This window comes from Nyctibius grandis, chromosome 3 (assembly GCF_013368605.1).
Source record: "Nyctibius grandis isolate bNycGra1 chromosome 3, bNycGra1.pri, whole genome shotgun sequence".
Lineage (NCBI taxonomy): Eukaryota > Metazoa > Chordata > Aves > Nyctibiiformes > Nyctibiidae > Nyctibius > Nyctibius grandis.
The window spans coordinates 74217326-74243121 of NC_090660.1; the positions used below are offsets into that span (position 1 = coordinate 74217326).

The following is a 25796-nucleotide window of genomic DNA, read 5'->3' on the forward strand; positions in this document are numbered from 1 at the left end:
GATGCCCACTGCAGGGTAAATGGGCACAGATGAAACGTGAGATGGGTGGAGAGCCTCCCCCCTACCCCCTGAACAATGCTTGGCTAAAAATGCAAATATTTTCAGTCAAAGCAACAAGCAAAGTTAGCAGGATGGGGAGAGGGGAACACCTCATTGCCATTTTACTCTAAATCTCATGTTTGGCTGGGCAGAAGTGGAGGCAGCAGCTTCATCTTTTTTAGGATGTTGTATTGCTCAGGCACTCAGGACTTCTTGCTAGTGAGGAAGTCAGGGCAAAGCTGGAGGGAGACAGGCAGGTGGGTCTGGGGTCACCTCACACAGTGGCAGTGGCTGCTCTCCTCTCTTGCCCCACAAGGGCGTCCACCAGCCCTGTCCTCTTCCAGCAGCTGAGCTCTCGTGCAAAGCCTTCAGGCGAGTCCCACCAGCCTCGGGAGCATGGGGAGCTGCTGGAGGAAGGGGACAACGGGCAGCTGCCCACCTGCTTTAGGCAGCTGCCAGTGGAGGGGTCTGTCCACCCCTGGGCTGGGTGGCAGAGGTGGCAGGGTGCTAGCTTGTCCCCAAGGACAGACAGGAGCTGGGGTGGCAGCAGGCTGGGGCATCATCATCCCATGGACCAGGATGCTCCACGCCACCCACCACATCCAGGTGAGGATGCCCAGGCAAGGAGCCTGGTGCCTGCAGAGCAGGCTTTGTCTCTGCTGGGTTCGGTGGCGAGCTAAGTCATGTGGGAGTTATCCTCTGGTGAAAATACACTTTTTCTCTTTGTTTTCCAGTCATGCAAGAGAGCCATAGTGCAGATCTGCTGTGACTGACATATGAGAGCTTCACACTGCTGGTACAAGATAAGAGGTTGCAGAGGGGAATTCTGTGAATGCAAAACCCAGGGATGTCATTATGGCATTGAAACCTGAACCTGGACATCACTCAGCCTCTCCTTCCTCTTCTAAATCCCTCTCCTAAACCCACTGCTTTGCAGCCAGCCTTCCAGGCTCTCCTGGCCATCAGTCCACAGCCCACAAGCTGTTATTCGACTGCAAAAATAAAGGAGTTAGAAGCAATATCTGTAAAAGCAAGCATATCTCTAGGAACTGGTGCTCTGGTTGTGTCAGCAAAGCCAGGTAACATTCCTTGGCAAGCAATACTGCAAAAAAATGTTGTAAAAAAATGATATTTTCTTCTTGGTGATGGCTCGTGGACATCCAGAGTTTCTGTCCAGGAGTGGGGTTATAGCAGGTCCTCTTGCCCTTTGTTTGTTCCTTGAGAGACGGCTTAGTTTGATGGCTCTTTGGAGGTGGAGAGCTGTGAGTGCTGGTGGTCTTGCTCATGGGAGTGGAAGTGGAGGAAGAGGAGGGTGATGGGCTGCCAGGGAGAGACAGGAGGGTGGCAGGCTCTTTTTCAGCGCAAGTCCTTCAAAGTCATCAGTCTAAGCAATCCCTGCCGAAGAGTGGCTGCAGGGCCATCCCATGGTTCCACAGCCTCTTAGGCTTTGCCCTTCTCTTCCTCCTTGTTGTAGCACGGTCATACAATGCATGGCTTTCCTGGCACTTCTCATCCAGCCTTTGCAAGCATGGCCGCGCTTCCGCCTTTCTTTATGTAGCCATCACTGCTGTGGTTCATAATACTTTGACAGAAAAAACTGTACTAATTTTTTGTATGTCTAAACTACATATTCCTGCCAGCCTGGCTGCAGAAGGTGGGTTTATCTTTGTTTTGTGCTGTTTATAACAGTTGTGCTGTTTATTATCTGTTCCATGTTAGCGTGCTTCAGCACATGGTAAGGAGAAGAAACAGCAGCAGACTGTCCCTCACCTTGCTGCTGTCAGTTGTCCTCTGCAGATGCTTCAGGTGTCACGCTCAGCCTGTTAACAGAAGGCTTTTGTGGGCTACCACAGGTCAGTATAAATTCACCAGAATTACATCCCAGAGGCAAGTTACGCCCTAGAGGTGCTTTAGTTCATTGTCCAAAGTGCTGGCACAGCAGCACAACCCCCCAGCTTTTTTCGATGCCGTGAACACCCCCTTCCCTATATCACCATATGCAGGTGTTTCTGTGCACTGACATTTCTAACCCTCATCTTTTCCTCCCAGAATTTCTCCTTTTCTGCCTGTGCAGCCAGGTGGAAGTGCCTGCCTCACCAGGCGAGGACGGCTTTCCTCATCCAATTCAAAGTCCCTTATTATGCGTGAGGAGCAGCTGACTCAGTTAGGAGGGTAGGAATGAGGCGTTCAAATTCCTCCAGACGCGAAAGTCACCTCTGACTCGGATGTGGAAGGGAGGGGAACAAGAGAAATATCTTCTTGCTGCTGCCAGGAAAGGCTCCCCACTGCCCTTGCCCCAGCTGTCTGTGGCTCAGCTGCCAGAGCGGCTTCTCCGGCTCGGCTCCGTGCTCTCATCTGCACCAGGCAGTTGAAGCAAAGGTGTGATTTCAAACGGGTTTAACTAAACTATCACAAATTTCCTTCAAATGCAAGACTTCAGAAAAAAGTTTTATGTGACTGCTGACAAATGTGTATGTTAACATAGGGGAAATTCCAGCTCGGTGGTCTGCAAATGTGTACAGGATTTTACCCAAACACTTAAAAAGTATGCAAGGCATTGAAAATAAAAAGTAGCCAATAATACGCTGAATTTAATGTGATCCATTGCCATTGCATGCAGAGAATAGTATTCGTTTCCACGTGGAAATCAATTAAAACCTTCACTTTTGTATTTCCCTGAAGTGCAGTTTCCAGACTGGTGTTGCATGCAGACAAAGGATCCTGCTTTGGTGTCGGGGTCTGCCCTGGATCCACAGGGGACTCGCTCAGCCACTCTATAGTCTATTTCGGATGCAAGCCCTATACACTCATGAGGTAATATAAACATGTGAGCTTTCAGCAAGACACTTAACAGAGAAAGTATTGTAGTTATTGATTAAAAGAGAAAACTATATTCTGATTACATGTACAGTACAGTTGCAAAGTGATTTTCTACAGTACATGCTGGGACTTTGGCTTAAATTTGAGGATGAGATATTTATTGCTTGTACAGTTGTGCGGTAAATTATTGGCAAGTAGAAGCACAGATGGCTTTCCCTTAAGATCAGGCATCACATGCCACAAATAATCTGGGAAATTGTCATTTTAAAAATAACTCTGGAACAAGTGCCAAGCTGAGAGGGATATCAGTGTCTAATAAACAGATACAAACACAGCAGTGCCCAAAACTAAAATATATTTGAATTAGACTATATGGAGAGACAGCATATACAATTAGCACCTATTATTTCGCAGCACAAATGAAAGCTTTTCATACTGTATTTTTTCGGTCTCTTTCTCATCAGGAAATTCAAATAACGTTTTTGGTGCATATTTAAGTTGCTGGGGAGTTAATGGCTGGAATAGTCATGTTAGATTCTTATGTTTTAGCTCCTAAAAAAAAAAAATCATACCAGAAGAAAGTTAAGCACAGTTACAGGCAGGCAATTTTTTTTAAGCTGGTTTTCAAGGTGGTGACATGTTTACACCCTGAAGCAGCTGAGCGCCAGCACAGCAATCGCTCTTATTGTCTTCTCCAGCAACCACGTGTGCTTCACAGCTTGGAAAGGCAAAATCCTAGAGCCTGCTGAAACACAGGCAAAATTACGTCCTGCATCTCATGACCACGGCTGCTTGCTCAAAACATAGTATTTGTTAGGCTCCAGCGTGTGGCTGGGCAGACTAGGGCAGCCCTACACTCCCTGCTGCCATGCAGAGATAAGGGGGGGAGTGGATTGCTTTTGCTTATCGCTCGCCTTCCTCCTCCTGGAGGGGTGAAGGCCACCATGTGCGAGTGAGGAGAGCCAGGGGCCCGCCGGCCGCCCCCCCGTCCCCCCGCCAGCCGTCACCTGTCCCAGCCTGTCCTCCTCTCACGCGCTTATATGGGCACGGCAGGATGGCATCTCGTGACGCTGCATGGCTAAAAACAGCCCCGGCTCCCTTCAGCCCCTCGTTTTAAACAATGTCCTCCAGCCAGAGCAACCCAGAGAGCCTCTGATCACAACACAGCCTTGGACTTATTGCAAGGGAAATTAACCTGGAAACCCCTCCGTGAGGCCGTGATCCTGAGCATATGCCCCTGGAAAAGCTAGGGATGAGCACCTCCCTGAACTACAAGTCCTTCTCCAAAGAGCAGCAAACCATGGATAACCTGGAGAAACAGCTGATTTGCCCCATCTGCCTGGAGATGTTCACCAAGCCTGTGGTCATCCTGCCCTGTCAGCACAACCTCTGTCGGAAATGCGCCAGCGACATTTTCCAGGTAGGTTTCTTCTCGCAGACAGCTCAGCTTTCCAAGTGGCACTGGCTGAAATGAGTGGAAAAGCAAATTTTTGTATGTTTCGGTGAATTGCTTTTAGCAGTTGGTAAGACTGGGGTGGGAGGGAGTGATGTAAAGCAGAAGCTGAGTGTCCCTGGGGGCCAGGGCTGAGCTCGCAGCAGACTGAAGTGTCACCTGTTAGCTGCGGGGACATAGCAGCGTGTGCGAGCTGAGGGACCGGCCCCTCACCCCGCAGTCGCCAGGTGCTTTCCTGGGGGCAGCTTGTTGGACCTACCCTCTCCTTGGGCATGTCAACAAATGGTTTGCTACAAGCATGATTTTGCCCCAGTGCTTTTGAAAGAGGTTTTCATGGTTTTGCATGGCCTTACCCACCTCTTCTTGTGCCGCTTGGCAAGAGCAGGCCTCCAACCCCTACCTGCCGACCAGGGGAGGAACCACCATGGCGTCGGGAGGCCGCTTTCGCTGTCCTTCCTGCAGGCACGAGGTAGTCCTCGACCGGCACGGTGTCTACGGGCTGCAGAGGAACCTGCTGGTGGAGAACATCATCGACATTTACAAGCAGGAGTCCACAAGGTAACGAGTGAATGCATGCCCTTTGAGGAGGTTTGCCACAAAAGCAGATGTGGCTTAGGAGACCGGTGGCCTTTGGTCTTTCCGTTTGTCACACATGAGGTTGATTTAGTTGTTTTCTCTCTTGGAAATGTGGAAAGGGATCACGCTGTCAGGCATGCCTGTCTGTTTGCTGTGCAATGAAGTCAGCTCTCACCAAGCACAGAAAGCTGTACCCAAATAGATGCTGAATTTCCCTGCTTCCACTTATAGCAGAGAATTGTGCCACAGTTATTCACGTGAGCAACGCTTACCCATGCAAGCAAAGCCCCTGAAGTCAGCATGGCTGCTCACATGAATAAAGGGAAGAGTAGCTAGGTTCACATCATTTATTTTAAAAACAGTTCAGATGATTCTTATTTGTCTTTAACCTGTGTGTTCTCGTGATAAAGAAGGGAAAAAAATTTCAAATCTTGTTAGAAAATCCTGATCAACAGACAGTGCAAACAAGAAGAAAAATGAATTTCACACAGGAGAGAGCCTGCATCATAATGTCAAATCAAAACTCAGTTAAAAAATCTCCATTCCTGTCAGCTGGGGATAAGAACTCGTGAAATCAAGTCTTATTTAGGAATCCATAAAAGAGAAGGAATAGCCAGAAATAATACATATCAGTGTTGTGTGGCTGTGCACAAGAATCAGCACCCCAGGGCAGAGGAGTGGGTCAATCCTAAAAAGTAAGATTACTCCTGGATGTTAATTGCCTGTATTGGCAATAGAAAAATGTTGTGTTCTCATCTCTCTTGCCCTGGGATGGGTCAGATGCATGGTACCACCTTGGGGAACTTAGTAATGGGGAAGCTAAGCCTGGTCCCAGGCTGCCAAGCAAGCAGCTCTCACCCAGGGAAGCCACCTGTTGTCACCAGCGTGCATCCATAGGGTCAATTTAGTACGGCAAGGTGTCTTGTACACCTGAAGGAAGGTGTAATCCTGGCCGTGCTCCCTGAGAGTCTTCCCATCCCACCCCAAGGAGCTAGGTTTCGCAGGGCAATGAGGCGGTATCGCTGGAGCAGGTGGACACAACCATCAGAGCCTGATGCCTCAGGTAGCTTAGGGCACTTCTACTCTCCTCCGGTGGAGCAGGACAGTCACCAGCAGAGAGGACATTTCGGAGCCTAATGGTGGCTTTGGCTATTCTTGGTTGTTTGAACCCCTTCAGGGACGGTTGTAGCCGGACATTGGTTGGAGCTCCGAAGAGTCAGAAAGAACGAAGTTGGCTTAAAATTGTCCTTACTGCTGCCCTTCGTGCTCAGTGCCAAGGGAAGGTCAGCTACCCCTGTGTGTGTGTCATTGATACCCAAATATTATTTTAATCAGGAAAATCTCAGAGGAAATGAATCAGCAAAGCTGCAATGGTGGACTTTGCTTTTGACCAAATAAGCTGGACAGGTGTGGCCTCACGTGTTTCTTGGTTTTGTGGGTTTTTTTTTCATCTCACAGTTGTATTTGACTTAAAAAATAAAGAAATGTAGCTCCTTTTTCCATGTAGTTCATGGGCAATTGGAGCAAAATTCAGTTAAACAGAAACGTAAGAGATTTAGTAGATTTTTTTAAAATTCCATGGAAGTAAAACACATGATGAATAAAAGGGGAGCATAGAAAAAAAATTTAAAATGAACATATATTTGCTTAGATATTTGTCCAAAAGTTTCGTTTATTTAGTCTGTTAAGGTGCTTATTTAACCTTCACGTATGTCCTTAGAATGAAAGTTATTGTCAGAGTTACGTAGCAGCAGCAATGCATAGCAGCATTATCTAAACTATTTGGCACTTTGTAGGCCTCAGCTGCTTATCACCCTCCACCTAATGTTCCTCAGGCTCCCATAAGAGTGTGAGCAAGATCTGCCATGGCTTTACCCCATGCTGTCCCACTGAAACAAAAAAGTCAAGGGAAATCAAATCCTCTCCGCTTCTTCCTTTTGTACCAGTCCCTTCCAAGCTGAGAGCTGGGGTCTGGCAGAGCTACATAAGAGGAAGGGTGAGATGTGACTTTTGCGTCCTTGTTTCTTCCCAAGACAGTCCTTCAAAGTGGCAGCACCTGTGATTTCCAGACAGGAGCCTCTTCCCCTCAAGTCCTCCTGTGGGTATAATTCACCATAACTGCATGTGCCAGAATGATGCCAGCTCCCAGCTGCATTCCACACAAACTTAGGAGAGTGAGGGGAATTCAGCTAGGGAGCAAGCTTTGTCTCCTGCTTAGGCAAAAATAATTTATTTCCAAAAAAATTTTTTTTAAATTTGAGTTTCTATTTGAATTAAGGATTTTTTTTTTTAATAAAAGCTGAGACATGAGCTGGGCTATGGGGTTGGGAGGGTCTGCCCATGCCCTCACATGCAGCCTCTCCTATTACTAAAAATCACATCATATAGTCTTTTATCCCATTGCTCATCAAATTCCAGCTGATGGCAGCGTAGCCTGTTGCCCAATTTAGAATCTATTAGCAACACAAGGAAAGAAATCTTCAAGCAGGACGTGGCTCCTACAGAGCTTTAAAGGATGGCAAACGACTGAACCCAGTGGAAATAAGAGTTGACTAAAATATTAAGCCCATCTTTGAAATTCTGTAGGCCACTGATTACCTGAGCTATCTGAGGAATATCAGGGTGCCTGCTGCCACCAGGAAAGGGTAGCAACAGGAGGCTGTGACTTCTCACAACCTCTGGCAGCCTCTAACGAGCTCAGACAGCTATTCCTGGTCAAAAGGTGCTTTGGGCTTGTTACCAGATGAATCTTGATCACGGAGGGCCGAGTGCTCTTTCTGCCTTGCACCTACCAGGGAGAGCCCTAGGTACAGGCTGTCCTGGCAGCCCTGAGCACAGATGGAGCAGTGTGTGGAGCAGTGTGCACAGCAGGAACCAGGTGCTGTGCTGAGAGCAGCACGCATGGACTCTGCAATGGTGGTGACATGCTGCAGGATGGAGTAGCTAGCATCACCAGCAGCAGCCATCCTTGACATCTCAGAGGCCTCAGCCAGAGCTTCCAAGGGAGGATGTGGCTCTCCAGCACGGGCTGCAGGGATGCCTGGGGATGTCAGATAGGCTGGGCCAGGGAAATGGGCTCCCTGCCCACAGGTTGCCAAGCAAGGGAGCTGCAGGAGGAGCCCCACAGACTGTGCAGTGAAAGAGGTGAGGAGAGAGATCACCTGGATCTTCTCCAGCTTCCCACGGAGACAAAGCCCCAAGCTCACCTGAGCCAATGGTTTTCTTGGCCCAGGCATTCACAATAGTACTAGTGTAATGGCGCTGCAGGAAAAGTGTAGGTCCACTGCTAAATAGAGCAGGGGCTCCTCTGACAAAAGACATAGAAAAGACCAAGGTACCCAATACCTTCTTCACCTTGGTCTTTACTGGTAAGATCAGTGTTCAGGAATCCCAGGCCTCCGAGACCAGCGGGAAAGTCTAGAGCAAGGAAGTCTTACCCTCGGTGGAGGGGGATCAGGTTAGGGAATATTAAAAAAACCTGGACATCCTGATGGGAGGCACCCATGTGTGCTGAGGGAGCTGGCTGATGTCATTGCAAGGCCACTCTCAATAATCTTTGAACAGTGGTGGTAATTGAGGTAGGTTCCTGAGGACTGGACTGGAAGAAATCAAATGTTACTCCAATCTTCAAGAAGTGCAAGGAGGAGAATCCAGGGAACTACAGGCTGGTCATCCTCACACAGGTCCATGGAAAATTGTTCGAGCAAACCCTCCTGGAAATAATTTTCAAACATATAAAAAACAAAAAGGTGATTAGAAATAGTCAGCATGGATTTATGAAGGGGAAATCAGCCTGACCAACCTGATAGCCTCTTACAGCAAGATGACTAACCCAGTGAATGAGAGGAGAGCAGTAGACATTGTTTATTTAGACTTTCGACACTGTCTCCTATAACATCTTTATTGACAAACTGATGAAATAAGGTCTAGAGTGGACAGTGAAGTGGACTGAAAACTGGCTGAACTGCCAGACTTAAAGGGTCATGGTGAGCAGCATGAAGTCAGGTGGAGGCCAGTCATCACTGGTGTATGCCCAAAATTGATACTGGGCCCAATACAGTTTAATATCTTCACTAATGACCTGACTGTGCTTCATACAGTCATACAGATTATCTCCATCCCCTGACCAGGTGCAGGCACTAGGTGATGTGATGGTACAGGAAGGGCTACAGCTATCTTAGGGTTGTGTTAAATCCACTATTAAAGTTGGATTCAGGATTTCAGTAAAGACCTTTCTGAATTTGTAAAAATCCTAAGGAAAACAAGCCTTCTAACTAAACAACAGTTTTCCTAAGGTCTTATTATGTCCTTAATTAAAGTGTGCTCCTTTATGTGCCCAATAACTTTACATTTCCTCACTAAATCACAGAATGGCTGAGATTGGATGGGACCTCTGGAGGCCATCTGATCCAAGCCACCTGCTCAAGGAGGACCACCCAGAACAAATTGTCCAGGACCATGTTCAGATGGCTTTTGAGTATCTCCAAGAACTCCACAACCTACCTGGGCAACCTGTGCCAGTGCTTGGTCACGCTCACAGTGCTTCCTGATGTTCAGAGGGAACCTCCTGTGTTTCAGTTTATGCCCATTGCCTCTGGTCCTGTCACTGCGTGCCACTGAAAAGAGCTTGACTCTGTCCTCATTACAGCCTGCTTTCAGGTATTTAGATACCTGAAGGTATTGATAAGGTCAAGGTCATTGTTAAGATCCCCCTGTACCTTCCCTTATCCAGGCTGAAAGTCCCAGCTCTCTAAGCCTTTCCTCACAGGAGAAATGCTCTAGACCCTTAATCACCTTCAGGGCCATTTACTGGGCTCTCTCCTGTATGACCATGCCTCTCAAGTACTGGGGAGCCCAGAACTGGACCCAGTACTCGAGGTATGGCCTTACCAGCTCTGAGAATCCTCCTCTCCATAAAACATGCACAGCACTCCGCACATTAAAGTCCAAACCCAATTTCAATGGAAAAGAATAAGCCTGGAGCAGTCAAACACAGGCTTAGCATCTCAAAGAGCAGAGTTAGGGAACGAGAGCACAAAGCTATTAAGCCATTTCAGCAGCCTGCCACTTCTTTGTTCACAAACACATCTGTGATGAATCTTTTCTTCTACTAAAGCCGTGCTGTCATTTTCCTATCGGTTACTCTTTAATCTCCTGTTTCAGGAGCAGCCACCATTTTAAACTTAGAGGTTATGTTTTGGCCTTTGCTACATCAACGTAGACCTAGAGGATCACCTCTGAAGCCAGGGAATGTTGTGCTAAAAAATCTCTCCTTTTGCACAGCCTAGGAAGGAGACTGTAGATCTGTTTACTTCTAGTCTTCTGTCACTGTCTTCAAGACCCCACAAGTTCAGGGAGTTCTGCCAGGTTTCTTCCAGCTCTTTGCGGCACCTTTGAAGGTTGGCTACTTCTGGCTGAACTTGCTTGACACTGTCACCTTTTTGCCTTGTGCAATGTGTGTTTCATGCTAGTGGCACTATTCCAGTGTCAAACAACATTCTAGTCGTTTCTGGTTCTGGTCTTGTAAATATTTGAAGGAAGAGCAACTATTTCAGGCTTAATTAATCACTTTGAAATTCATTGTCTGTTATTGCCCTCAGATGCGGACCCTCCCACTGGTGCACTATAACATTAATATATTAGGGGCTGTTTGCAATCACCTGCAAACAATGTAAAGCATTTTTTATAGTGGAGCATTGAAATGATGCTGGATTTTACACACTGAGTGCCTTATGTAAATGTATGATAGAAAACTGACCCAAATAATACAGGCTTCCTTTAGAAGTGTCCGTCTTAGATTTTTGTGCTGGTATATTGTGATATATTGCAGACTACAGATTTTCCTTATGAACCCTTTAAATCCCAGTGGCCTCCTGAAATTGAAAATTATGAACGCATGAGACATTTTCTTTGTTGCTTGATCTTTTTTTAAACACATCTAATTGATCACTTTCCATTCCCTTCAGAAGAGAAAACCTGTACTTTGTCATTAAAAAGTAAATGCCATGTCCACTCTACCAAACTGTATGGAAAAACTCTACTGTAATGTAATCTAAAATAATTATTTTTCCACACATTTTTAAACTTGAATAGAATGACTGGTTGCCTGCTTGCTACAGAGCTCTGTAGAGTGGCTTTAAAAAAAAAAATTTCCATGTAATTCAATTAAGTTCTATAGTTTTGGAAAATATTTTCTATCTAATGATGAAAAGATATATTTCTATGATGCCATTGCTCCACTTGGTACAGGTAAGTCACAGTTCTCCTTCCAAATGGTAGCAGAAGGGGATAATGGCTTATGTTGGAAATATTTAACGTTGCCACAGTAGGAATGGCAACCTCTGAAGGCTTGAACCCCCAGGCACACTCCCTCCATCAATTTACTGACCCTGTCCGCTGGTACCAGACCCTCACACACTCACGTGCTTGCCACAGACATGCTCAGGGTGCTAAGCCTGCAGCGTGGGCTCAGAAAAGCATCACCCTGCCCACACAGACTGGACCAGAGCTTTCACTTACACTGGGAATGTCAGTTAAGTGGCTCATTTAAAGGAAGCTACAACTAAAGTAGTTCCTAGAATAGCAGGGATTGACTTGTGTGTATATGGCTAAATAATTTCTGTGAAGTGAAGATCAGGACTGAGCTATAGTCTGGTGACTGTTCCTGGCTTAGCACAGGAGAGGAATGCTTCTTGTGTAACCCATGACCTTGGTGAAGGGTACAATTGGTTACTACTGTTAAAAAGTTCAACACTGTACAAGCTAGACACATGCCACCTGGCTAAAATTAATTTATGAGACCTTATTTTGGTTCCTGGCCTAGTGTAAAGGCCATAAGGACCCAGTCCTGTTTGATATTGCCAGTCCTAACCTGGGCCTCCCAAAGCTCATCAGCAGAGATAGAGTTAAGGGCATAAAGGTCCATCAATACCTACAACTCTTGCTTTGAATTAGTCCCCTGCATAAGAGCTTTGCTGCATTAAGGCCAAGTGCCCAACATTTTGCAAGACAAACCTGAAAGAAATTACATATGTTTCATATTTCGGTCAGATTTTAGATAACGGGCTAATTAAAGTACACAAGTAGTCTGAGATCAGTCTTAGTGAGGTTGTTTACGTTTTTAAATATGAGCAAGGGTTCAGTCACACTCCCAGCTGGAATCCCCGTATGAAGTCATGTTGCTATATTGTGACCACATCCTGTTGTGTCAGGACATTAAGCTGTACCGCTGTCCGTTTAGTCATTCCGTGTGGCAGGTTTAAGTCTACCCTGCGTATTCAGGTCAGCCTTGGACACTGCTATACAAATGTACCGTATTTCATGCTGATATTCTAAGTGTTGTCCTCAGAAACTCATAAGCACCACATTTGTTCTAAACTTGTTTTCTTTTGCAGACCCGAAAGGAAGTGTGACCAGCCAATGTGCGAAGAGCACGAAGATGAGAGGATTAATATCTACTGTTTGAACTGTGAAATGCCCACCTGCTCCTTGTGCAAAGTCTTTGGTGCCCACAAAGACTGTCAAGTTGCTCCTCTCACAAACGTTTACCAGCGACAAAAGGTAAATGTCTTTTTGTATCTCATAGTCCTTCCAGCAACTGACAGGACCATCGACAGGGAAATATTCCCATGGGCTTCCTGCGAGTTTCCAAGGGGGCCTAGGAGTGCCTTTGCCCTTCCTGTGTGTGAGTGAAAGACTCACTTAAATCTGTAGGAACTGCTTAGAAACACAGGAAAATAAATTTATGAGAGAACGCTCAGGAAGATATTATAGTGTCCCAATTTTTGTTAGTATAGTGAGTAAACTCTTTAGACAGAGATTCGATGTGAAGCTGAGGATCTCTCTTTTGAGGTTCCTAATCTCTTTTTTTCAGTGTTTTTAGATCAGAAAAACAAGTGGGATTTCCAACACATGACCAGGAAAGAGAACAGACCATTACAAATCAAATAGTTATCTATCAGGCACTTTTGCCTTTAAGCATCCCATTTTTAAGAAAATTTAAGTGAAAAACCTCCTCCTGCAAGTGAATGCAGGAATATTCAATAGCTGGCAGCACAGGATGTACCTAACATCCTCTGCCCTTGCTGTCACCAGTAAAAGACTTGTTTATTTTTAATACAGTATTAATTTAAAACCTGACTCACTGGGTTATCCTCCTGAGATAAACAGCTCATTTTTCTGGAGGGCCCCAGTGGGGCAAGCAATCAGACGGGCCAAGTTTCCAATCCCAGCCTCCAACTTTGTCACACAGATGCTTGTGTGTGGAAACTACAAATGAGAAGTCGCTTTAGGAAAGTAGTTATAAACATCCTTTTCAATCAAAAAAGGAGGGAGAAGGGGGAGAAGTTTCTTGGACAGAATTCATGCCCCCGATCACTCCCTCTGCATGGAGATTTGCAAGCAGTGGTTTCCTTCCCAGAGTGCCTGTGGAAAGGGGCTGTCATGCCCAAGACTGAAGGTGTAACCCAGAGGTTGCAAAATGCATGCTTCAAAGGATCTTTACAAAGCTGTGGAGACCACAGACACAGTTGTGTCTGTCACTACAGTGGTGTGCCAAGGGCCCCTCAGCAGCACCCTCACCAAGCTCCCTAGGGACTAGCTTCTCTGTCTCTCTTCTTCTAAGGATAACTCACAGTCATCTCCATGCCCACAGTCAGGCCATTTCCTTCTTCCACTCGTTTCTCTCATGCCAGTGGCTCAGCCTCCACCTTCTCCTCCTCCTTTTCTCCCTTCACCTCTCACCACAGCCCCAGCCCCACTACCCTCATGCCGGGGGCTCTGTAGCACCCTGGTCCCTCCAGGTCCATGGTCCACTTCTTCTCTCCAGGGCCAAGAGCTACAGTCCTCAGGGAAATACCACAGTGGCATGGCTAGACCCAGACACTAAAAAAAACAACCCCTCAAGAGACAAAGTCTTTTCTCTCAACAAACCCAATGGGAATATTTTGGGGCTGTTGAAACAGCACTGCAGACAAAAGCACCTAGAAGAGCCTCCTAGAACAAACTGCTTCCTTCCTTCCAAACCACAGTTTCTTCTCCATGAAAAGTTTCAAACTGTCAATGTTTTCGTAGTATTTTGGGAGACGAAACAAATGTCAACAAACCTGTTGTGGGCAGATAAAACTCCAATTTTCCTCAGTTCTGGTGGAAAGATGAGCTAATACCTTGGTATGACTCATTCATCTCCTGCTCCCCACTGTTGGATGTGCCACCCTGAAGTGGAACAGTGTCTAACACCCTCCTGCTTGCTCTCCCCTTACTGCCTAGTCTGAGCTGAGCGATGGCATTGCAGTCCTGGTGGGGACCAACGACAGAGTGCAAGGGATAGTCACACAGCTGGAGGAAACCTGCAAGACAGTTGAGGTAGGTACCACCTCTTTAAATGCAGTTATTTTAGTGTGAAGTGGTATCTTTTAAACTGCTAGTAACGATCATTCTTTAACAGACCTCACTTTACTCAAACTCATTCCCACATCATTTCGCTAAACCATTACCTGTGGCTTTGTACAGTATCAGCTGCACTGCCTCAACCAAAGGATACATCCTGCTCCGCGCACTGCCTCTGACATTGGCCACATGGTCGAGGACAAAGACTAAGGATAATCCATACCAGCACGTATTGCTCAGCATTCTTAGCAGCATAGGATACCACTGAAGTTAAAAGCAGATCCAACAAAATGCCATCAACCCCCAACTCATTTAACGTCTAAGATCGGGTTCTAGAGCTGTAAAAGACCGGTATTAGTCTAAAGCTTGACTGGTGCTGTAAGCAGAGCCTTAGTCTCAGCCACAGGGTAGCCACAGCACAGCTTCCAAGTACGTCAGTGAGCTCTGTATTTGGTTGCTTTGCTTTCTGTGCAGAAGTATTTTTTTAATATACTTATGTTGTCCCTTAAGGAGTCTTGTTTTGTTGCTCGTGGGAGGGAAGAGTTTGCGTTCTTACTGTATTTTCTGGTAAAGGTCTTACTCTGACAGAGCTGGAATTAGGTTTGTGTCACTCAATAGCAGAAGTGGCTTTCACAGAATCACAGAATCAACCAGGTTGGAAGAGACCTCTGGGATCATCGAGTCCAACCGTTGCCCTGACACCACCCTGTCAACTAGACCATGGTACTAAGTGCCATGTCCAGTCTTTTCTTAAACACATCCAGAGATGGTGACTCCACCACCTCCCTGGGCAGCCCATTCCAATGTCTAATAACCCTTTCTGAAAAGAAATTCTTCCTAATGTCCAACCTGAACCTCCCCTGGCGAAGCTTGAGGCTATGTCCTCTTGTTCTATCGCTAGTTGCCCGGGAGAAGAGGCCAACTCCCACTCCACTACAACCTCCCTTCAGGTAGTTGTAGACTGCAATAAGGTCACCTCTGAGCCTCCTCTTCTCCAGGCTAAACAACCCCAGCTCCCTCAGCCGTTCCTCGTAGGTCAGACCCTCCAGACCCTTCACCAGCTTGGTCGCCCTCCTCTGGACTCACTCCAACACCTCAACATCTTTCTTGAAGTGCGGGGCCCAGAACTGGACACAGTACTCAAGGTGCGGCCTCACCAGTGCCCAGTACAGAGGGACGATCACTTCCCTAGACCAGCTAGGTCTTCATTTCCTTCAAGAGGTTTGCACTAGCAAAGGAAAGATAAATATCAGCTCTGACAGATTTGAGCATCACAGAGCAATATGCTGAAAGGAGTTCATATGAATTGATTTTATGATCAGAGTTTGATGAAACATCTAGTGAAGGAGTCGTATCCCTCTCAGCCCGGTTAGACTTATATTGACCGTTCAGAGCTGGAGCAGAAATGAGAAACGGCAGAGGAAAATTAAGTTAATCTGAGATGTATAGATTCTAAATGGTAAGAAAAATTGATTCCACAATCTACATACACAATTGCCCAAGGCTTCTATTCCCTCAGAGCAAGGAAGAACAGAAAATGTCCAAGTTTGGTTCAAAGAACAGAAAACCATTAGCCCAAATAAATGAGAGAGTGCATTAGCAACAGTCAGAACTTTGTAGTCAGGAAGCCTTCACATTTCAAGGATGAAATTGGCTGCTATCAAGACTTTGCAGACAGAAACAAGCCTTTCAAGTAGGTTAGCTGCAGAAATTTGGATGATACAAAAGCAAAAGCTTATACTCATTTAAGTTGAACTAGCTGAACCAGAAATAAAACTTCAAACATCTAGTCTGAAGTATGGAGAAAACACTGTGCTAAAAATACCTTAATAAATACAACACTTTCTGAAACTAGCTTTCTCAGAGTCATCCGCTCAGTTTAAAGTCTAACCTTTACACTTGAAGCCCAAAGAAAGTGCAGCCATTTTACCTTCAGATGTTTTAACAGGCTTTTCACCTTTAAAGTCAAAGATTGCAGAAAATAGAGCTTACCTTGGCCCTTCCATGTTACATTTCAAGCAAATCACGTTTCCTACCATACAAGGGCTTTGTCTGAATTGACATCAGTTTGTCCTTGAGGATGAAAAGCTACAGCTGGAGCTGAGAAATGTACACATGTGGAAATAACACTTGCAATCCAAGATTGTCTCTTCTCTCTGCTTAACACTTTGCAGAGAACAATAAATATCTGCTTTAGCAGAAAATACACGATCATTTTCCTTTTAGCTGGAGTAAGCAATAGCCTACAGTTCTATATTTAGCTATTGCTCCTATCCAACCCTAAAAAACAGAAAAACAAAAAAAAAATTGATTAATACTTGTATAGCTTTTTAATTGAAAGGTAGATCAAATTCACATATTAAATAGAAAATAAAAAGTAAGGAATATAAAATGCTAAATACTGGAAAACAATAATAAATAATTAGGTACTGTCTAGCCCTGTAAACAATATGAGTCAAATAATGAAGGAAAAATTACAGTGTTTCTTTCAAATGCTAATAGCAGCAGCCAGTCAATACAGATAATTCAGAACAAGCAGTGCAGCTCATGCTCAGTGGCAAGGACTCCTTTTTTTTTTTGCTGTAGCCATGCTTTAAAAAACAAAAAGGCTGAGAACTTTTTAGAATGGGAAGTCGTGTATTTGTTAACCTTTTTCATTACTCAGAGTCTGATTAGGGTAATTCTATCAAGCAGAGGCTTCATATGGGAACATGTTATACAGAAAGAGAATATTTCAGAAATATTTCAGCATTTGCAGTTAGGAACCTGTTTTGCACTTTCACTCTTGAGATTCACAACTCTCTAATATCTGCTGGCAGGAAATATATATTAGAGCTTAGAGATAGGGAAGGATCTCTCAGGGTACCCTGCTATCAGACTCGTGCTCTTCTTTCCCTAATGCTTGTCCTATGTCAAATGGCAAAGATAGCACACACCTGTCTTGAAATTAAGGTTGTTTCACAAGTTATCTGAATGACATTTCAGAGGACCTCATCGTAGACTAAACTGAAGAGGAGTTTGGAACAAGCAGAAGTGCAGGAAACACTGGGAGAAAGCTAGGAGAGGAGTGAAAGAGGAGAGGAAGATTATTTGAGGTCTGAACAATAGAATGGTACCCAGGAACCGTGACTCACTTGGTTCGAAAGGTTCCTTATCGCCACCCTATAATTCACTAATCAGGAGTTTCTGGGAAGTGGCAAGGACCTCCAGAAGGGCAGGACAAGCCTGGCTGCCCACAAGGAGTTTTAAATTAGGAGTGCCTGTTTAGCCTAATCTTCCTCATTGGGAAGCAGAGGTGGATACTTGGGTCAATGCAACAAGATCTGTATTTGCTCCCCACCCTTCAATGTAGACAGTGATTTTTGGCCACACGTCCATCTTTGAAAGGCTTTCTGCTTTGAATGATACAGAGCAGACTGTCACCACTCGTAGGAAAGAGGTCTGGCTGAAAGTCAAGAAAAAAGTGGGATTCTCTCTGGCCAAGTGCTATGAATAATCAGACTGCTGATAATCCTATGCTGCCAGGATCTCAGCATTATGCCTCAAGGGATGAAGATGAGGAATTGATTCAGCCTCGGTTCCTAGGAAAGAGATTTAAATAATCACCAGCATCCGCAACCAGATATAACCACACAAAGGTTATGCCCATCTGTGTGCCCTGGAGCACATGGATGACTCAAGTACTTCTATTTGGTAGACCTCAGACATTACAGATAACCTGCCTCCAGTTTCCTCCCCATAAATCCTCTCTTCCAAGTGCAGTATATTCTTGTTAGCGCTCAATGAAGCAATCAAACCCATCCTCCTTGCTCAGTGAAATATGCTACGTTGTCTGGTTGGGAGGACAATAAAAGTATCTCAAAAAATGGTATGAAAATCAATGCCTGAAGATAGGGTTGGAACCTGATTCCTCCTTCTTGTCTTTGTGCTTTTGTCACACACTATTTTCTTCGTGGTACCTCTACCTCATTCAGTGCACAGTAAATGGAATATAATGAACACCTATTGTCACAATGGAGTCTAAGAGGGTGTATGTGAAAATCAAGCCCAGCCAGTACAGCTCCCGGTTCTCTGGTAGAAAAAGAAAATTCTCCAGAGCTGATGTGAGATTATCGCTCCTTTAAAAACCATTCTGTTTGTGCAAATGAACTCAGCTGCTAATATGATGGGGATCTTTACTTTTTCTGCAGACTTTGATGTATCACTACTGACACCATAAATACCTTTCACAATTTTTTAGCAGACTGACAAGTTATACAATAACCTGTTTCCGTGGCTTGAAACTCAGATTTTGAGAACAGTTTTAAAACTTTTGTTCCAATAGCTTGAACTTTGAAAATTATAAAAATCTCTGGGGTCATTCAGAATCCTTTGCGCTGTTCAGAAAGAGGAATTTCTTTGATGAAAATGCTTCCAAGTAACTGTAAAAATAGAAACCCTTTTAAGAACATAACATGTTTAACATAAACCAAATGATTCACAGGAATGCTGCAGACGACAGAAAGAGCAGCTGTGTGAAAAATTTGATTATCTCTATTCTCTACTGGAAGAAAGAAAAAATGAGATGACACAAATAATCACTAGAACCCAAGAGGAGAAACTGGAACACGTCCGCTCCCTGATGAAGAAGTATGCGGATCATTTGGAAGCTGTGTCAAAGCTGGTTGAATCAGGAATTCAGTTCATGGAAGAACCAGAAATGGCCGTGTTTTTGCAGGTATAAAGTTTATAAATAGAGATAGAAAAAGAATGATGAGTTTAACAAAATACTATTTAAGCATTTCTCAATTTTAGGCACATTCAGAGTTTGGTCATCTTTGAGTGAACATTTATACAGACTCATTTTTTAAATACTTGCATCAGCACAGACAAATATCTAGTCTTCTTGTGAATAGTATCCAAACCAAGAACATGAGTATTTGCTATTTGCACCACAATATACTATCCTGTGTACGAATTTCTGGTCCCCAAAGAAGAAACAGGAATTTTAACATTTTCCAACATATCTTTATTGTTCCATCACTGTAATATAAGTGTATATGAAATTCTGTGAATTATAGGTTTCATATGCATATTGACAGAGTGATTAACTTTCCAATAATTAAATATTTATGTTCTAAGTTACATTTTTATGCCTTTACTTAATTTTTTTTTTCTTCTGTTCTCTTACTATAAACTTAGGAGAGACGATTAGGAAACCATTAGCCTGTCCACTGAATTCATTGGTGTAGAATTTCTGTCCTACAAGTTTACAGTTCCTCTATATTAAAGGCTGGAAGGGTGTTTTCTACAGAAAAAAATCCACAACGTTATTTTCATCAAAGAATTGCCTTTGAGGAGTACAATATTCTTTCCAGACAAATTAAATTTTGTGGCTCCAGAAGTATGTCCTTGTGGATAGTCAAAGATATAGCTACTGTGACTAAAGATGATAACAGAACAATTGCTTTTCACCACAAACACACACAGAAAAGAGCAAAAATATTTCCATTTAATTTTTCTAGTAACTGTACACATTTAGAATTGTACATATCTAACATGTACATAAAATCATATTCAGATGTTAGTTAAAAAGTCTTCAATGAACTAAAAGGTTTACTCAGCTGTATACTAATTACCATCCAAATTTGATCTCATTTGTAGATCTCATGGTTGTCATTTATGAGATACATATTAGTGCGTTTAGAAGCAGCCAGTATAAGAGTTAGCTCTCAATGCTTAAAATCTCTGAAAAAATGGAACCATTTAAGAAGTCAGTTATTTCCTTTTTGTTTTCACAGAATGCCAAAACATTGCTACAAAAGTAAGTATTTAAACTTGAGACTCTTATCTTTATAATTAATTACAAATTACAAATTTATCTGCAAATCCAAATGCCGATAACCAATCTCTCTGTTCTAGAATTACTGAAGCATCTAAAGGATTTCAGATGGAAAAAATAGAGGATGGGTATGAAAATATGAACCAATTCACAGTGAACCTCAGTAGAGAAGAAAAGATAATACGAGAAATTGATTTTGACAAAGGTATGTCATTTATTTCACCTCTAAAGTTGCAGCTGTGTATAATTCACTTGATTATACTGAGTAGGAAAACTTGAATCAGATATTTCTCTCCATCCCAAAGTGTAACTAGACCATTTTGTATCAATTATAATCAAAATCAAAATCCATCACAGGTAAAAATATCGCATGACCTGTTGACACCATTAATCTTGCCTTTCATGTAGCCTTAACACTTTCTTAAGCCTATGATCTTTACTAGCTCCTCATGTGAAAGGACCACAAAATTAAGCTTTTATCTCAGTCTGTAAAGTCCTTTCTTCTCTAAAAGATGCCATTATTGTATGGCCTGTCTGCTTTAGAAAGTCATTAAAGAAATAGAATGTTTACTGCTAAAAGAAGTACTTATGAAAGACACTATTTTTTATAATAATCAAGAAATGTAACAGAAACATAATCAAAATTTAAGATCACTGAGTTAGAGGGAAGCAAAAAATTGTCATAATCTTTCATGCATTTAACATCTTGTGTCATGTCATTTGTCATGACATCATGACTAAACATGCTCGATGTGTCTATATAACATGCAAAGTTGTAATTCTACATTTACCAAAGTAGCCTGAAATCTAGGCTCATCTATGCTTTACTTTACAGCGTAAGCCAAAAGAAGTTAATGGAGATAAATGTTTCAAATAAGCAGATGTCTCCTATTAAAAAGCAGCAGTATTACTCATCTGGATATCTCTAATTTTCTTGCTAGCACTGGATTCTGCTAGTACATTTACACTTACCTTTATCAGCCCAGTTAAGTTTCCCGCCGATGCCACCCACCGCTTACTCCTCTGCCACAACTTACACTAACTTCAGAACGCGTGGCTGTTCCCTGGGAGGGAGCTTGTGTGCCTGCTCTGCGGTCTGTAGGTTGGGACCCATGGACTAGCTGTACTTGGCACCAGGGCCCATGTAGTGGAACAGCAGCTGTGGTACCAGTCAGCAGCAGAGGAGCAGGTGCCATCTCGCAGGGCCATGAACCTCCAGGGATTTGTCCTGGGAGGGAAAATCCCTAGTCACAGCCTCGTGCCCAGTTCGTCCCTGTGATCAGCCACAGCTGCCACGTCCCTGCCACACACGCACATCTGCCAAGGTCTTGACCTTGTGCTCCAGGCACACATGCCCATCATGTGATGGGGAATGTGACACCCACCCCTTGGGGACAAGGCATTAGCAAGGGCTTTGGCAATCGGGAGTTCAGTCCTGCATTTGAAACTCCTACTACAGTCAATGAGGTCCCCTGCAGCCAGGGGACGTGGGAGCAGAGGTTCGTCACTCTGCTTATAGGAGTGTATTTGTCTGCGGAAACATTTCTCCACTATGAGGGTGTTACTTAATTTGCAGATCTACGTTCCTTCTACATGCTCAGGCAGAACCATAACCTGTGCAAAATGCACAGCCAATTTGGAGCTTGGGTTAATGCATCCATCTAAGTTTATTTCTCTGAAATGCTAGGATGGCTCTGAACAACATCCGACGTTTGTGAGGATGAATAGTGTGATTATGCAAAAAAAAAAATGCATTGTTAGAGGGCTCTCTCTGGAAACGAGCCAAGCCACGAACACTGACAACAGGATGTGTCAGATGATGCAAAATCGATGGTTGGACCAAGTTTGACAGTCTGATTTTAGGGAGGTTGCTATCCCAAACTTCCAGTCATGTATTGCAAAGCACTGACCTGGTAAAGATTTATTATGATGGCTTCAACGGTGTTTAAAACAAACATATACCTAAAATTGCAAGAGGGACTTCTTTCCTGGCAGATTGTGCTAGACCAGGTATCTTCTCCCGAAAAAGTGCAGGGCCATGCTGCACATCCCTCATGAGGATAACTGCATTGGCAGGACTTTCTGTCCTCCTTCAACTGGAAGGGGCCAGTTTAAGATTTTAATGAGCGTGTGTGTTCACTGTCCTCCCTGCTGCGAAGCACCTGCTGGCAGTTCCATGGCAGCGCCCAGTCCAGGCTGGTGGGAGCAGGCTGCTCATCAATGCCCTCTCCTGAGCCTGCGTCCTCTGCCAGGCAGCAGATTATCAGTATCTTTGCCATGCAATTGTAAATGGCTTTTTAATTACATAAAGACTATAGCCATCTTCACGTGGTGCTCAGCCCTGTCCTTTTACTTGTGTCCTATCAGTGGAAGAGGGAGAAGAGGAAGAGGAGGAGACAGTGGAGGGTGAAGATTTGGATGAAATCCACACAGAGTCATCAGAAGAGGAGGAGGAAGAGGTAGAGGAGGAAGGGGCTGAGAAAGCACCACAGCCACCTCAGCATGACCCTGAACCACAAATTGCAGCGGGAGAGCCCCCAACCGAACCTGCTCTGGTACCACTGCCCGCTGCCCCGGCTGGTCAGGTAAGGGCTCCCGGTGCCCCACTGCCCTGCCAGCTATGCTGAATGTGCCCTGGCAGAGCAAGAAAATGCTCCCCTGTGGCCTGTAGGCACCGCGTGTCAGGAGCACAGCTAAGGGAGTGGATGCACTGGAGAACAAAATTGTTTATTGCCCTTGTACACATACATGCAGCTGTACCCTGTCTTCCCAACCTGTGTATGTATCGCTCAATGGGCAAAAAATTACGCTGCTAGATAAATTGTGGTATATATGGGATATGTAAGATATAAATAAAAGAGATTCAGTTTGGGAGTTAAGCGCATTACAATGGATGTTCTGCTTGCTGTGATTTAACTCAGACTAACTATTATAAATGAAATAGTTGTTAAAATATTTATACTAAGAGAATTTGGCATTCTCTCGGGATTTAGTGAGCTTTCCACCACCAATTTTTAGATCATACTTCTAATCTGTTTTCTGTGAATGGTGTTTGCTGCCTTCTGTGCTGGTCATCCTAGGGATATTGTCTAGGTAGATGCAGGGATATCATACACCAAATAGGAGAGGAAACTGCCTCTTACAACCTAGAAGCAAATAGATTCAGGGGGTGAATAATTTAGGCCACCACTTTTTCTTAAGGACTGTGATTAGAATGAGACCATAATTGCTGCATATTTTAAAGATCTACATAAAAAAATGTACTTCATGTGCTACTTTAGCTGGCCTTACATACAATTAACTTAGCAAATTCTCCTCTTATGCAATTGACCCCAGTGAAGTTGCTGAGCGGGTAAAGGCTGCTGTGAAGATATTTGAGGAGTGTGAAAACCAGAGAGCACATAAAGAATCTTTGATTGTATCAAGCTCCCCAGATAAAACAAGGGAAAATAAACACTATAGATTCATTCTTGCTTTGATTTAAAACCATATGTGAGTTTGGACTAGTTGTGTGAAGATGCTCTTAAAACAGGCTTTACTGATTTAACCAGTTTGTCTTTTGAGGATTTGTACTGACTTAACTAAACTTATGCCGCTAACTGATGTACGTTTTTATGCAAACAAGAACTGGACATAATCAATTCTGCCCACTAACGTGAAGTCCCTCACTTCTAAGGCTAAAATGGGAAAAGTACAGCATGCTGCTGTAGCAATCACAAAATGCCATTAGGACGTGGTCAGACGTGGAGTCAGACATGGCATCCGGGTGCTGTGGTGTGTGGGATACCTGTATTTCAGCTTTTGCCTTCTTCCTCACAGAGCAACTGTGCTTGGCTTATAGCATTGATAGCAAGGCTAGTGGGCAAATGTTTCTCTCCAGGGTCTTTGTATTCCCTTTATTCTAACTGCTCATATCAACAGACTCATTGGCAAACATGTTGTTCTTAGCCCAAAACCCAACAAGCCATTTGAAGGTACCTACACCTGTCGTTCATGGCTGGTACCAGTTCACAAGGCTCTTATGCAGAATTTCTTATATTTTTAGGATTGATTTGGGTGGTTATGTGAATTAAGGAACCGCTTGCTCACTCTGTTCTCAGTCAGCATCCCTTTCCAGGCTAACTCTACCCTCCTATTGTATTTTTTGGGTAACTTAGTTTCTTTCCCATATCTGTGTTATTCAAATGACAGTTACTTTTGCTTTGCGTTTTGATTATAGTTCTTTTGGACCATGTATTAGGACAAATCTATTCCTTGCAGTGAGATATAACAAGCACTGCATGAAGAGAAACGTGGCTACAGCAGGAAGGTAACGTGGTGCACTTTGCTTGTTCTTCTCTTTATCTGTCCTGATTAAGGATGAGGTTGTGACACCAAGTGGTTCTCAAAAGACCCCAGAGTCTGACACTCAAGTGCCGGCCACAGCAGAAACCATCGATCCCTTGTTTTACCCTAGCTGGTATAAGGCTCAGTCGCGGCAATCAAGCAGTCCGAGCTCAACCCCCGTGAGTGGGTTGGGAAAAGTAGGGCCTCCTGTTTCTCTGGAAACAAGTGCAAAGAAGGAAGAAGCCCCGGCAGCAGCAGCGATCGAGGAGAGTGCACCGGGGAGTGGTAAGGAATGTAATGCCACTGCAGCGACGTCCAAGGTCAGTGCTACCGAAGTCACCCCAGAGGGCTGTGACAGGCAGCAAGGCGGGAACGGCAATTGTTAAGGAAAATGTGACTTAATTTTCCTCTGCATGCTAAAGAATAAGAATGATTTCAGAAATATGGAAACAGCATAAATTGTCATATCAGCAAATCCACTGGATTTACAGATGGTTTCAGTATGTGACAGGATGACTTTTCAGCTTCAGAGCAGCATGCCAATGGTTGCTTGTGCTTAACTGCCAGTGCACCTCGCTTGTGCGAGCTGTTATCCGAGTTGCTCACGCACACGCTCAAGAGCTGTCAGAGAGGCTGGTGATGCCTCTGCGCAATCAGATATTTGCATGTGTTAGCAGCAGACAAATCCTGTGCTTGAGATTATTCTCATCACCTGTTGAAAGCCTCTGTACACCATATGCCATCCTACCACCACTGGTAGAGCATCTATGGCTTGGCTTTGCCTTCTGCAGCTCTGTGGCTGCACCTGGAGCGTACGGCTTCCCCATGTGAACATGAAGCTATGCAAATACCCGGAGCTTCTCGTGTGTTTGATTGCCTCTCAGTAAGCAATGTGATTTCCTGGGTTCAGAACTGTTGAAGAGGGTTTCCTCCAAGCATTATTGGGACTTGATTAAAGGAGAGCATGAAGATAATATATTCCAGTTCTGTGTTAGACTACCAGCAGCATGATGGGATAACAGAAACTGATGTGTTGGGTACGGGAAGGTGTTTCTCTTAAAATGACAATGTTAGAGTTGGGATAACCTGAATTTGAATATTCCTTCCTCTGCATATGTGTATAAACTCCACATGGGTCAAAGATCCAAGGAATAGAGCTGAGGGAGCTGTGTGTGAAGGATTTGCACACTACACCTGCTCCTGTTCTAGTGCCTGGCCTCCAGCCCGTAAGCAGAACTCTCTAAGTTAGACCATCCTGATTTACAGACTTAAGCCAGATGCTTTAACAAAGCAATTACCTGTATGTGTGCGACAAGAGGAGATTATCTGTGTGTGTGAAAAAGCACAAGTGGGTAGTAAGTATTTCATACTGTT

The 25796-nt window shown here is 44.2% G+C and overlaps 1 protein-coding gene across 5 annotated transcripts in view; it reads left to right on the forward strand.

The window, feature by feature from the left end:
• The first annotated feature begins 3859 nt into the window (after positions 1-3859).
• TRIM55 (tripartite motif containing 55) overlaps positions 3860-25796 on the forward strand; it is a 40723-nt gene continuing 18786 nt past the window's right edge. For 2 of the 5 annotated variants that reach the window (XM_068396268.1, XM_068396270.1), the window contains exons 1-9: positions 3865-4279; positions 4698-4870; positions 12283-12448; positions 14156-14251; positions 18759-18992; positions 20056-20078; positions 20177-20301; positions 22464-22681; positions 24455-24742. In XM_068396268.1, the coding sequence (XP_068252369.1) occupies positions 4091-4279; positions 4698-4870; positions 12283-12448; positions 14156-14251; positions 18759-18992; positions 20056-20078; positions 20177-20301; positions 22464-22681; positions 24455-24742 (1512 nt within the window). In that variant the 5' untranslated portion in view covers positions 3865-4090. Of the gene's footprint in view, positions 4280-4697; positions 4871-12282; positions 12449-14155; positions 14252-18758; positions 18993-20055; positions 20079-20176; positions 20302-22463; positions 22682-24454; positions 24743-25796 lie in introns of all 5 variants that reach the window. The other 3 variants (XM_068396266.1, XM_068396267.1, XM_068396269.1) reach the window with 3 other exon arrangements.